Genomic DNA, 13,369 nt, shown 5'->3' on the forward strand with positions numbered 1-13,369 from the left:
TTACTCCATTCCAGTTCATTCTTTACGATGCTCTTCCTCCGTGTGTGTTAAACTCCGGACCGGACAAACGGATGGACGTGATGGAAGGAAAAACGAAAATAATGTGGCATCCAGAACCGGTTGGATCCAGGGGAGGAGAAGCAACAAACGCGGGAATAGAGGCAGGAGACGATTTACGAGCTAACCGGAGAACGGAGCGGGAACGCTGCGTGAACATGAGAAATCCTTGCAGTGGTTCACGTCGTTCAACGACTACCTGCTCCGGAATCCCATTGATCCCGTTGCTTCACTAGACCGAAGGGAGGAAGGTTGGAGGTTCGAGAGGGTTCGCGAGACGGTGGTGAAAAGCCTAGCCCAGCGTCAGACCCCTCGTTGCGTTTGCTAATGATTCCGGGATCCCTGGAAGGATCTTGTGCTACGCATCGAGAGAAAGAGAGAAAGAGAGCGCCGAAGCAACCTGCTACGCGAGAACAACATCACGCAAGGAAACGGACGAAATCGTTCAACAAACTAAAAGGACTCTGCGCTGTAAGTTTTCCCTGCTTGAAAGACGTAAAATTTGCCCCTTTTGTTCAGCTTGATCGCTAGGAATTCTTCAAGCGTTCCCTCCACGAAGACTCATACCCACTGACACACACACACATACACCGATTATCCTTGCCAGCCTCTCCGGACGCCTAGAACGTGCACACAATTGCCAATTTTGATGGAACTGATCAAAACCTGACGGGTGGGCTTTACGGTGAAAATTTCTCCGAGGGAAAACATTAATCATTCGCCCAATTGTGATCCGGCGGGGGTTCCTTTTCAGGTGCGTAACATGATACATTCGAACCTGATCCTGCGCATACACCAGAAACGATCGAGTGACGATGCGTGATGAGGCGTAAATTCGGTGCAATACTTAGGGTTTTTTTTTTGTTATTTGCTTCCTAAACGCGCCTCATATGTTTTTTATTTTTCTTTTCTCGGAAGGGAACGCTTGTATTTTCGGGTCGTTCAATCTTTGCGATACCCGAGGGAAAGCCAAAACAAACTGCAGTAGGAATTTGTCGCTCGGCATAAATGGAACGACAGCCTGCAGGCAGACGCCGGACCGAATGTGCGAAGAATTTCCAATCCAATTCCCTGGAAGCCCTCATATACGCATCATTTCCAGCGCGTCTGCGGTGACCTTTCGCCGTGTTCACAACCTGCCACAATGTGTGGTGTCGCTGGTAAGAAGCTGCAAGCCGTTTTTGATTATCACACATCGCCCATCGCACACCATTTCGATAGACAATAAATAACAACAGAAATGCTTATGCGGAGAACGAAGAAAAAAGCTTGTTATGCGTCCAAACGCCTTGGTCGCTTGTAGGTGAGCTACGCAAACAACGGAGAAAGAGGAAGTGAAACCATTGAAAATGCTGGAGGACTAGTGCGCGCGAAGGACGGCAGGGAACACAATCCGTAGAATGACCGTCCCGAATCCCGGGCCCAGGGTGAACCGTACCAAATACCGAGAAATATATTCGTTCTGGTAGATTAAAAAGTAAACATTCGAAAGACGTCGTACAGACACCAGCAAAAAAAAGGACTCGCTCCCCTGGATGCCGTACGACGATCGAGCCCTTCCGAGTCAGGATCGAGGTGTAAATAATATCCTTCGAGCTCTACCGTCTTGCGCCTGGTCCCGTCCGTTCCCGGGCCCCTATTTTGTGCATCCACCAATCGGCCAGTTTGCGTAGGACTTCGCTATCGCTTTCACGCATTCTGGAAACCCTTGGACAAGCCTGTGAACCCTGCGGGCCCGGCGGTGCACCAACAACGCAGCTTTTCTTCCTCCAGGAGACGCTGCAGGCAAGCAAAAAGGATGGGACAAAGATAAACAAGTGCGTACCAATAATAGATATTGAACCATATTTGCACAGCATGATAACAAAAGGTTTTACTATTTATTTGTACCTTTCCCTCCCTGCCAGTCTGCCTGCGATTGAGTCTGATTTTTGTCGCGTCGGGGGACTAATTTCTTCCCTGTTATTTTTTATGTCGATGTGGCCCTTTTGCGTCGTCTTTACCTGTCCGTTGGGCCAACGACGGGCGACGGGGACACTCGGGCCCGGACGGAGTGTGTGTGTGCTTGGGCGGTGGTCTGCCGCGACACCATGGCGCGACCAACGGGAAAACAGTGCACCCCGTCTGCAGTGACATTTAAAAAAGTGCATTTACAAGCCCGTGGCGACGGTGTACATAGAGACGGGACTCGACCACCGTCGAGGTGCGATGAAGCTGACCAGAAATGCAAACAAGGCAATACGTTTGTTTTGTTTAAGAATGTTCTACCTACGGGGTCCTCGAACGATCCCCACAGCCGTCTCCAACTGGCACAGCGTGCAGTTTCAGGGAAAGCTTATCCCGCCACAGATGCTGTGAGCGGGAAATAAAAACCCACAAACCATGAGCACGTGACATCTATTGTTTTGCTTGCTTTGGCCTTCGTTTATGGTTTGTTTCATTTACAAGAATTTACAAGCTTTCTAGCATTAAGACGGACTTTTCTCGACGCACTTTTCGATTATTTATTTTATATTGCAAGCACATGTTGCTGTGTATTGAGGTTTTACCACCTATTTTTTATTATCTTTCAATGGCGTATAATTTCATAAAACGGATGTCAAAACCTCTTCTCCAATTACAGCCTTTGGTATTGTTCCTTTGTCGTCACATTAGTTCGATCATTTCAGTGCTTATAACTTACATTGCTATTCAATGTTATGTTTGACACTCGTTTCCTTTTTCCTGAAATCTGTAAGCAACATTTTTTTAACTTTTGTTGGATGACATGATCAGCGAATAAATGGTAAAATATTTGTGTTAGACAATTTTTTTTAAAATCATTTTAAATTGTGTAGGAAATTATTTTCAAAAACGATTTCTTCCTATTTATTTGCGTATTGCTTTTTATTATCTTTCCTTAACATTATCTTTCCTTAACATTATCTTTCCAGTTCTTAACATTTTTTCCTTAACATTCATTAACTACAGAGCATAGTGAATTATGATTGTGCTCAATTCATTCAAACAAAAAAAATCAAATTGCAGAAAAATAAAATTCAAATTTAAACCACCTTCGATCGTTCGTTTTCGCCAGCGAGGGTTTACACGGAAGAGTTTAATACTTCATATTACTTTAATCTTTAATTCACAATTTTAAAGGAAAGAACTCAAACGAAAATGCCATTAAAATTATTTTAAAATATTTAACTTCATTCCATTGCATATTTTAGCACCGATTTGCGTTTATAAAGAAAACTTTGAATATTTTTAACAACATGTATGCAACCGACCTAATGTGCGCCCGCGTTTTTCAATCCCAAACGTCAGCGCCATGTTGGAAGCACTTCGGCAATCTTCGGGTCTCGCATTTTTCGCTCTGGAATTTGACGTCGGGTTGATGGGCCCGCGCGGGGAAAGAAACGGTTCAGCCGGGGGAAACGCTGAGATGACGAGAGAGGAACGTCACCTGCTCTCTCTCATTCATTTTCTCACCACCATCGGAGTCAGTTCGCTCGCGATCGGCGCGCGCAAGAACAAAAACAAGACGAAAAACATTCAAAAACGCACGGAAAATTGGGAAAACAATCGTTCGGAAAATTGGGAAAACGTTCGCGACCGAGCAGTGCAAGTGCCTAACGTCTTCTACCACACGCAGGTCAAGAGCGGCAGGTGCGCCAGCCCAAAATCAGCGCAAGTGTACAAGTGCCGTCGGGAATCGTAACGATGCTGTGAAGGTGTTGATCCGACTGATCCGATTTATTTTTTCACCCCAACACACGAGAACCAACAACCCCGAGTGTCGCCGTGCAGTGTACCCTGTGGTGTCGCTACTTGCCGCAGCTCTGCGGCCCGCAACATAGCCACCGTGTGGCTGCACCGTGAAAGAAAAGAAGAAAAAAAAACAAGGTGTGTCTTATCGTCGTGGTGGTTCGCGGTTGTGCGAGATGTGCTCCGGTTCCGGGTGCTTGTGCGGGAACGTGATGTGAATGGTGCAAAACAACGGCGCACATACAAGTCGCTAACAAGCCGTTAAGAATCAGCTTCCCGCGCCTCCGCTACCCGGCTCAAGTGTGTCTCGCTCCGTGTTGAAGCTAAGTCAATAGCCCAGGCCGTCGCAGTAGTGTGCGGATGTTGTGCTCGTAGCCGTGGAAGCTATAAAGGGAGATAAAAAGAAGTCTCAATTCCGCGGCCGGAGATTCGCCCCATTTGTCGAGAGTCGGTGTCTCGCGTACGCGATCCGTAGATTCCGTCCAGTGCCAGTGGCGAGTAGAAAAAAAAAACAACCAAAAGCATCCTGAGCGTGCGTTGCGGTGAAGGCCATTTTCTATCGCAACAAATGTCATAATAATAGTAAAACGCACGCAGACAGGCCTCTATTACTCATCAAACGCCCCGCGAGTGCTCAAGTGTGTGCGTCGTGTCCTCAACCCGTCGGTGTCGGTTCTAACCGCTGTGTGTCGAGAAGCTCTTTGTCGCGCCAGGAGTGTGTGGAAGAATCCAAGTGTGTGTACATCGGCTAATTCCGCGAGGAGATGATGACGGCATCGTCCCGTCGCCCGGTAAGATCAGCTAGCCGTGGGTCGTGAATGCCGCAGTCGCGTCACATGCGGAACGCATTAGCATCAGCGCGGGCCGCTGCGCTTTGCTAATCTGCCGCTGCCGGGGACACACCGGAACATGATCGGACCGTCGAGCGCGTTCGCTCGGTCTCAGCCACGGAGCAGGAGCGGAACATCCGCGGAGGACGACGGCCGGGGCCGCATTCGATGGCGCCGATAGACCTCCGACCGGCAACGGATTGGCAAATACACAGACACCGCAAAATCCGGCGCACTCCGGCGGACTCGGCCGCTGGCGAACAAAGTGACGTGTGAGTGCAGTGCGTGCGCGTGTATGTGGGTGTGCGTAAAGGGGGAAATTTGCATCTGCGAGGCGCCACCCAGAGGGGCCGGGCCTGCATACCCGAAGGTGTGTAGCGTGTGTGAGAGCGTGTGCCGACTAGGAAAACCCGAACGGGGGGGAAGCCGTAGGCAAAAAGTGCAATTTGCAGTGTGCAAACGAGAAGAAGAAAAGAGAAAAGGCCCCCGTTTTTGTGCGTTTGTGAGCGAAGAAGCCACCTAGAGGGAGCAAGTGCAAAACCGTGCTAAAGAAGGAATAGTGTCAAGGGCCCCTTTACAACAACAGCAGCGGCAGCAACAGCAGAAGTCGTGCCTTTTGTGGGGAGACGAATGCGACAAAGAGGAGTCTAATGATTAGTGTTTCTGTTGTAGGGCCCAGCTAGTATCCAGCATTCGAATTCCAAGTGCCTTATTCTATGCGAGTGCGTGTAAGAGATCGTTACGATCACATTTTGCTATATAGTATAGTAATTGCATATATTAGTGTGCGCGTGTGCGATCGTACGGTCGGGAGAAAGCGTTTGTAATTTATTAGTGATTCTATAGTGGTGGCAGTTTAGCCGCGAATAATTGTGCAACAATGCCACACAACAGCTCGACCGGCGATGAGCTGGGCAGTACGGACGAGGTGAAGGTGTTCAAGGACGAGGGCGACCGGGACGACGAGAAGCTGTCCGAGAACCTGCTGGAGGAGAAGTCCAGCCTGATCGATCTGACCGAGAGCGAGGAGAAGACGGTCAAGAATGGAACCACCCGCCACGAAAGCTCCAACACCCTCTACGGCGGAAGCGGAGGCCCCGGTGGCGCGGCCGGCCCGGGCAGTAAGCTGCCGCACGGTGCACCACATCCCGGCTTCAACATGGGCTACATCGTGCCGCCCTACTCCTACCCCAATGGAGCGGCCGGTGGCCTGCCGGTGTCGATGGCGAACAAGATGAGCTTGCCGCCCTTTTTCTGCCACAACGGCGACCATTTGTCGTCGCCACCGCCGGCACACTGTGGCATCCTGCCGTACCAGCTCGACCCGAAGACGATGAGCCTGACGAGGCCTCCGCTGTACAGCTTTCCCACCAGCCAGTACCCGTACCCGATGATCAGTCCGGACATGCTGCCGGTGGCTTCCTCCTGGCATTCGCCCTCGCTCTACAGCCCTGCCGCCGGCTTCCGCACGCCCTATCCTTCCTCGCTGCAGATCTACACGTCGCTGTCGAGTGATTTCTATCGATACTCGCCCACCCTGCTTCCGCCGAGCATCCACCCTTCCCATCCGGTGCTGAATTCGGGCCATCCGGCCATCATCACGCCCGGTCCGAAGCAGGACATATCCGGCAGTGGCGGATCGTCGCATCGTGGTGGCGACCGGCAGGGAGCGTCGATCAAGCTAGAATCCTCCTCGGCCGGGAACGATCACGACAGCTCGTCCGGCCATCATCATCACCATCGGTCGTCCTCCTCCTCCTACCATCATCACCGATCGGGCGGATCGCATGGTGATCAGCACAGTAATAACAACAACAGCAACCATCACACGAACCACAACCATCACAACCACCACCAAAACCACCACAACAACAACAACGGCAGTGGTGGCGGCGGCGGCGGCCACAAGCATCAGTCGCTGGCGGAGCGGGAAGCGGCCCTGGAGAAGAAACGCAGCCACGTTAAGAAGCCGCTGAACGCGTTCATGCTGTACATGAAGGAGATGCGGGCGAAGGTGGTGGCCGAGTGTACGCTCAAGGAGTCGGCCGCCATTAACCAAATTCTGGGCCGCAAGTGGCACTCGCTGTCGCGGGAGGAGCAGAGCGTGTACTACGACAAGGCGCGCCAGGAGCGGCAGCTGCACATGGAGCTGTATCCGGGCTGGACGGCCCGGGACAACTACGGGTATGGGGCGAAGAAGAAGAAGAGGAAAAAGGACCGCAGTCCGGCGGATCCGGGCGGGAACAGCATGAAGAAGTGCCGGGCACGGTACGGGCTGGACCAGCAGAACCAGTGGTGCAAACCGTGTCGGCGTAAGAAGAAGTGCATCCGGTACAAGGAAGCGGGCGGAGGGGATCGGGGAGGCGATGGCAGTAGCGATCGTGAAGGAGGCCGAGACCGGGGCGATGGATCGGATGACGCGATCGGAAGCTGTGGAAGTATGGAGGACGATAGCAGCAAATCACCCGGCGAGGAGGATGAGGATCGCGAATCGATCAACCAGTCCCTGTCGAGTCCGCGGTGCCTGAGCGTGCTGTCGAGTCTGCAGTCGCCGTCGACGAGCATTGCGTCGCCGTTGAATCTGCTCGCCAGTCCGGCCACGCCGACCAACTTCTACCACCACCACGATCATCTCGGGCTCGCGTCCATGATCGCGTCCGCGCAGCAGCAGCACCAGCAGCAGCAGCTCCAGCAGCAGCTCCAGCAGCACCAGCAGCAGCAGCAACAGCATTACCTCCACCAGCACCATCACCATCATCATCACCATCATCAGCAGGCGGCGGCGGCGGCCGCAGTGGCCGCAGCCGCCCTCCAGAACGTGAGCGACAAGCTGAACAACATCAGCAACGATTCGGGCATCGGCGGGTCGCAGCTGAACAACAGCTACAGCAACAACTTCAGCCCGTACAACAACCACCACACGATGCGCACCAACTCGTCCTCTTCGTCGGCGAGCAATGGCAACGGGGGCGGTGGCGGTGGCGGTGGCGCTAGCGGTAACCTCAACAGCAGCTCCTCCAGCACGACCAACGGCACGGGCGGTGGTGGTGGGCTGGGGAAAAGTCCTACCGCAATGCTACTCCCACCAACACCCTCCACTCCGACCCTTGCCCCACCCACGCCATCCTCCTCATCGTCTTCGTCCTCGTCGTCCTCGTCCTCGTCCTCGTCCTCGCTGTCCTCCTCGTCGTCTTCCACCCCATCGCTCCAGATTCCGCCTCATCTGCAGCAGCTTAATCTGAAGACGTCACCGCCCCTGCTGCCCAACACGCCGCCCTCGTCCGGCGGCTCGTCCGTGTCCTCCACGACGGCGCTCACCATCAAGGAGGAGCTCCCCGACAGCAGCACCGGCAACGGCCCGATGGGTTCGCCCTCGTCCGGCTCGCTGCATCCGACGTCCTCCTCCAGTCCGCCGACAACCACCGGCGTTGGCGGCGGTGGCGGCGTCGGCGGGTTCCTGCTGCATCCTGCCCACCATCATCACCACCTCGCCTCCCTCCATCAGCTCGGCCATACGCAGCTTCACGCGACCAGCAAAACCAACGGTGATCTCTCCCCAACGACGACGACGACGGCGGCTGGCACGGCGGGTGGGGTATCCAACAGCGGCGACGGCGGTCCAGCAGTCGTCATCAACGGTAGCACCAGCCGGAGCAGCAGCAGCAACAGCAGCAGTAGTCAAATCGCTAGTGATAGGTAGTGTACCGATAAACAAACAAACAAACAAACAAACAAACAAACGAAACATCACACACCCCACACACACTATACTACACTGTCCTCAACACCCAAATCCTACCCACTTCCCTCAAACCCGAATGTCCTTTTCCTTCGTTTCCCATGTGCAGTGGCGGGCTTCCTGCAGTACGGTTCTTCCATTGTTGTAGTTGTTGTTATGTTTAGCGCGCGGGAAAGTTGTGTAAATGTTTAGCTTAACTGTTTTGTGGTCTTAAACCCCAAGGGATCCCCGGGGGGGTGGGGACTATTGTGCGCTATCATCCCGCGGCTCCACGCTGCCGGGCGAAGGTCGTCGTTCTCCGTCTGTGCGTTTTCTTTTTAAATATCTTGTCCCGTGATAATATTCCTCTAGATGGATTTATGTATGTATGTTTGTATGTATGTAATATGTATTGCATGTATGCTGTGCGTGCGTGCCCCAAACTGTTAATAGTTGTAAAGCTCTCCCTGTGTTAAGTTAGTCAGTCTCTATGTGTACATTGTTAGTTGTCCTCGTGTGCTTTAGAATAAACCCCGTTAGCAAGAGCCGAACCGGAGTCAGGTGTAGCGAAAGGGCAATCATCATTAGCGTTGTCGATGCGTGCAGATTTGAAATGTAGTCCCTTGCTACTTGCAGTAGCCCGCGATGGCTGGGCGTTTTGTCCTCAGTGTTTAGATGGTTAGCAACGCAGCGAAGGTTACAAAAGAAGGGATAATTTAGAGAAAAAAAATATCTAATTGACGATATAAAAGACTGAAAGCCAACAAGCGACCAACCAACAAACGGTTCGATCAGTGATGCAAGATTAACACACTCTCACCAGAGAAAAGAAGCAAAAAAGAAGAGAAGTACAATCACGAACGGACCAACAACAACAAAACCCCGCGTCGTTGTGTAGTGTGAAACGGAGAATCAAAAAAGCAAAACATGTAAAAAGGCAGAATAAAGTGTACGCATGCTTGTCTGCATGCGTATGTCGCTCTCGTAATGTGCGTCTGATGCGTGGAAACGATCAATCTGTCTTCCGAGAAAACGAGCAAAACTGCGGGCGAAGCAGCGAGAGGTAGGAAGGGTGGTGGAGGGTAGCTGGATTGTGCAGCTCGGGGTAAAGGGCACGGGACGAAGGCAGGGGCGACAGTCCGGGGCACCCGAAAAAAAGAACGCTGGTAAGAAACCCCTGAGCTTGGTGGTTGATGGCGCAGGTTGCAGGTGTGTGAGTGCAAAGGGAGTGAAAATCAGTGGAATGCTTTGGGATGAGGATCGTAGGCTCGCGTTGCTTTTTTCCCTTTCTCCTGTCGTGGGAGGCATACGCATACAGGCACGTATATCCCGGGCGAGCGGGGCGGGAGGGTGACCGAAAGGACGAGGGCAGGGAACGAATTTCCAAAAAAAAGTTTTTCCCTCTCATTCATTCCCGGGGTGATTCCGGGTTGTTTTCGTTTCCAACCCCGTTGCGCCCCCGTCTGGGGAGTGGACGATGCCTGCAGCGGCATGGAGCGGAGACGGGAAGGGAACGATGAAATGATTGGATGAGTTGTTTTTTTCCCTCTCAATTTTTGTTGGGCTTGATTTCGAGAAAGCTCAGAAACAATCTGATCGCAAGAAGCGAAGAGATCGAGAATGGAAACGAGCTCCGGAGCGAGCTGCGAAGGAGGAGAAGAGAGCGCGTAGCGAAGAAACGGTGGAGGAAAGAACAAAATCAATCAAGTGTGTGATAGTAGAAACACACAACACAACTTGGGACTAGGAAAGGACCTGAAAAAACGTTGTGAAATATAATGAGATGAGCAGGATGAGGACGATAAAGGAGAAATGAGAGAAAAAGAACAACGAAAAAATCCCTGCCCAAGCGTCGCGGCCCAAATCAGCAGGAGACAACCGAGCCCGAGATCACCGGGGGAGAGAGCGAAAAGGATGGACGACGTTAAATGGGAACGGGGAGTGATGGCAACGGGCCAGGAGGGCGAGGGCATGGGGGTGTTTGGCAGGTTCGTTGGCTGGTTTGGTTGGGTTTCGGGAGAAGCGATGAGCAGAAGGAGAAGCAATAATGGAGGAAAGCCAAAGGAACGGAACATAGAACATGGTTCTGGAGGACCATAACCAGCCCCGAAAGGTCGTAAAGAAACGAGATGATCGCTGGGTAGAATCAGGAGGAGCAAGATCGCAGAGCAGTGTGTGCAAGAACACAGGAAAGGAAGCAATAATACTTTTTTCGTCATTCGTTAAAAAGGCTACACGAAAAAACGCAAAACAACAACCCTAGCCCTGGCCGGGGCAGGCCTGTCCCCGGGGCCAACGGCGTCCACAGCACACAGCGCCAGACACACACTCGCATACAGCGGGTCGATAGGGGTGGAAAGTATTGCTGGGCAGGGGGGCATGGGTTGCAGGAGCGGTGGAATAACGAAGAATTTATGAAGTGTCAGTACACACAGCCTCCCTCGTTTGGCTGTGGAACGGAGGCGATTCAGGCGAGGGGAGGGCGATGGAAACGTTGCGGTGTTGTGTTGGGGTGGTGGAGCAGCATCCAAGTGAGTAAGAAAGAGAGAGGGAGACACACACACACTCACACACAAACTCATGCGCGGCTGGCTCCAAACTCCAGCCGATCTCCAGCCGGGCGCGCAGCCGCGCACGCTGTGGCGAGGGCCTTGAATGGCTGAAGAAGGACGATCCCCGGTGGAGCCAGAGTGTGTTGGAGGGAGGTGAAGGGGCTGCCACGGAACGACAGCGAATATTTCATGTCTCGCGCGAAACGGGAAGTACGTACGTACGCGATCGTCTGCTGTGTGGACGATTTTCCACTCGCTTGGTTGGGTGTGCAGCCGGGGTTGGGCAAGAGGTCGCCGCGGCGCAAGGAAAGAGTTAACCGGGTTCATTTGTGATTTGTCTTCCACCTTTATTCTCTTTTAAAAGTTTGGAAGAAAGAAAAAAAAGAACGCTACTTTTTACCTCTCTTTCGCCTTCCTTTTCTTTTCCATCCAGTTTTTTTTCTTTTCTTTTCTTTTTTTGCACAATTTCAACCGTCCCCAATTCACGGATGCTGCTGCTCTCGTGGGATACGTGGGACTTGCACGGAGATGGATGGATAATTGCGCCTTTCAAGTAGTTTGGCCACCGCTGCCACCGCTCCTGCCTGTTTCATCGTTGCTGCGGTCGATCGGTCGCCTCGGTCGGTCGCTTCTTCATGGCGAGGCAGGGCAATGTCGATCGGCGGACTTCTCTCCGGCCCGGACGCTGCCCTTCCCCACTGCTCCGGTCGATTAATGGACAATCGAGATGGCGTTCTGGCTTCCCTCGAAATTCGTGTCGTATTTTTTCTCCCTTTTCCTGTAGGGAAGAACCGTGAAATCTCGTTAATTATCGGTTATTGTTGGTAGAAGGTGGTTAACGATCGACGAGTGATATTGAAATGTGTGAATTTGACGATTGTACACTGACCTGTTTGGGTTGAAGGGTGTGTATGTGTGTGAGAGAAAGAGAGAGAGAGAGAGAGCCGTGTGTCGGTCACGGTACGGTTGTGAGTGGCTAGTGCATGCGCACGATAATCATGAGGGCAGAATAGATCATCGATCATCATTTCCCGATTGAGCGGGCGTCTCTTTCGCACCCCGTCGGAATGTGAAAAGTTCCTCTTTTTTTTCGAGGCCGTACAGAAGTAAAAGCTTTTCCCAGTACGGCAACCATGGCGCGCGATCGCAATCGACCGATGGTTGGGCCAGAATGTTTTAAGCTGTTTGTTAAGGAATAGCTTCATCTTCGGTCCACTGTTGATCTTTCCTCTTCGGCTGATTTTGTTTTATTTCTCCCAAAATGGAATAAACTTCTTAACCATCTACCATCGGCTTGGGTCGGCAAAACCTGGCCGAGCCGGCATGCTGCCATAAAAAGGGTCATTTTGTTGCAATTTGTAAAACCAATTTCACATTTTATGGTTTCTGCTTGTATATTTTGGACGAAATGGCGCATATACGATTGCCCTGGCCGCTTTGTCCGATAAATAAGGTGCGCGGAAAGCCGATCGGCTAAAGATCCCCTCGACCGGTCGCGATCGGATGGCTGGAGTGGAGCCTTCCTGCGCTCGCATGGGCAGCGTTGCGGAAGGTGATAGCCGGGCAGGCTGTAAAGTCTTTGATCCGGCAGTAACTTTTATTGGGTGCAGGATCACTCGAGCTTTGCAGAAAAACAAAGAAACATGCAAACCCTTCCACCGCTTCCCAGCCTTCCATCGCCATGGCGTTGTGGACGAATGGTTTTTGGGGATCTTGCCTCCCGCCATAGTGAAACAATCTTTTTCTCCTTCTCCCTGGATATGGCGACGTCTGCATCGCACGGTACCGCCCTCTCCCTTTTTTTACTACTACTATTTCACAAAAGCGGAAATACCAAAAGAGGATCGATTTATGGTGACGAATGAGAAGCCATTAGAGAAATATGAGCCTCTTTCCTCCTCGACATCACTTCACGAGCGAGCACCGTCTACTTTTGTAAGTTCCATTTAGTGGTCGGTCTGGCGCGCATGAACCTTCTCCGGACGGGCGAATCGGTGCCCCAACCGTACGGTGAAGCGTACGATCGAAGAAGGTGTGATATGGACAAACATAATAAATGGCAAATATGCCAGCATGCACTACCTGGGTGGACCTTTTGTCAATGAACTCTGGGGATGAAGATTCACTGCGAACAGCACTGTGCTGTGATATAAAGGACAGCAACTTTGATTTTGATTTTCACTGAGAAATACATATCGTTTGGGCTTGTTGCCCAAAAATGTCCTGATATGGTGTATCTAATGATAGAGTTTCCCTTCTCGTACTATTTTGTTGTTTCTTCTATTCTGATGCAGTTGATTGTCGATTGTTCAATTGAAATATGTGTTACGGTAGCTATAGAGTAGAAGTATTTATGTTCAAAGTAGATGAGTTATATGTGTTTCGTCGTTTCGTGTTATTTCGTGTGCCTACTCGCTTCCACTCCAGTCCACTGCAATGAATCACGTCCACGATGAAATCCT

The 13,369-nt window shown here is 51.8% G+C and overlaps 1 protein-coding gene across 2 annotated transcripts in view; it reads left to right on the top strand.

Annotated features, from left to right (window-relative positions):
• The first annotated feature begins 3,486 nt into the window (after window positions 1–3,486).
• Window positions 3,487–13,369, top strand: part of LOC133393042 (protein pangolin, isoforms A/H/I/S-like) — a 29,260-nt gene continuing 19,377 nt past the window's right edge. For both annotated transcript variants that reach the window (XR_009765969.1, XM_061656178.1), the window contains exon 1: window positions 3,487–8,333. Coding sequence is in view for 1 of the 2 variants with exons in the window: in XM_061656178.1 (XP_061512162.1) it covers window positions 5,518–8,333 (2,816 nt within the window). In the remaining variant the exon portion in view is untranslated. The remainder of the gene's footprint in view (window positions 8,334–13,369) is intronic.

The sequence above is a fragment of the Anopheles gambiae genome, chromosome 3 (genome assembly GCF_943734735.2).
Source record: "Anopheles gambiae chromosome 3, idAnoGambNW_F1_1, whole genome shotgun sequence".
Taxonomy (NCBI): Eukaryota; Metazoa; Arthropoda; class Insecta; order Diptera; family Culicidae; genus Anopheles; species Anopheles gambiae.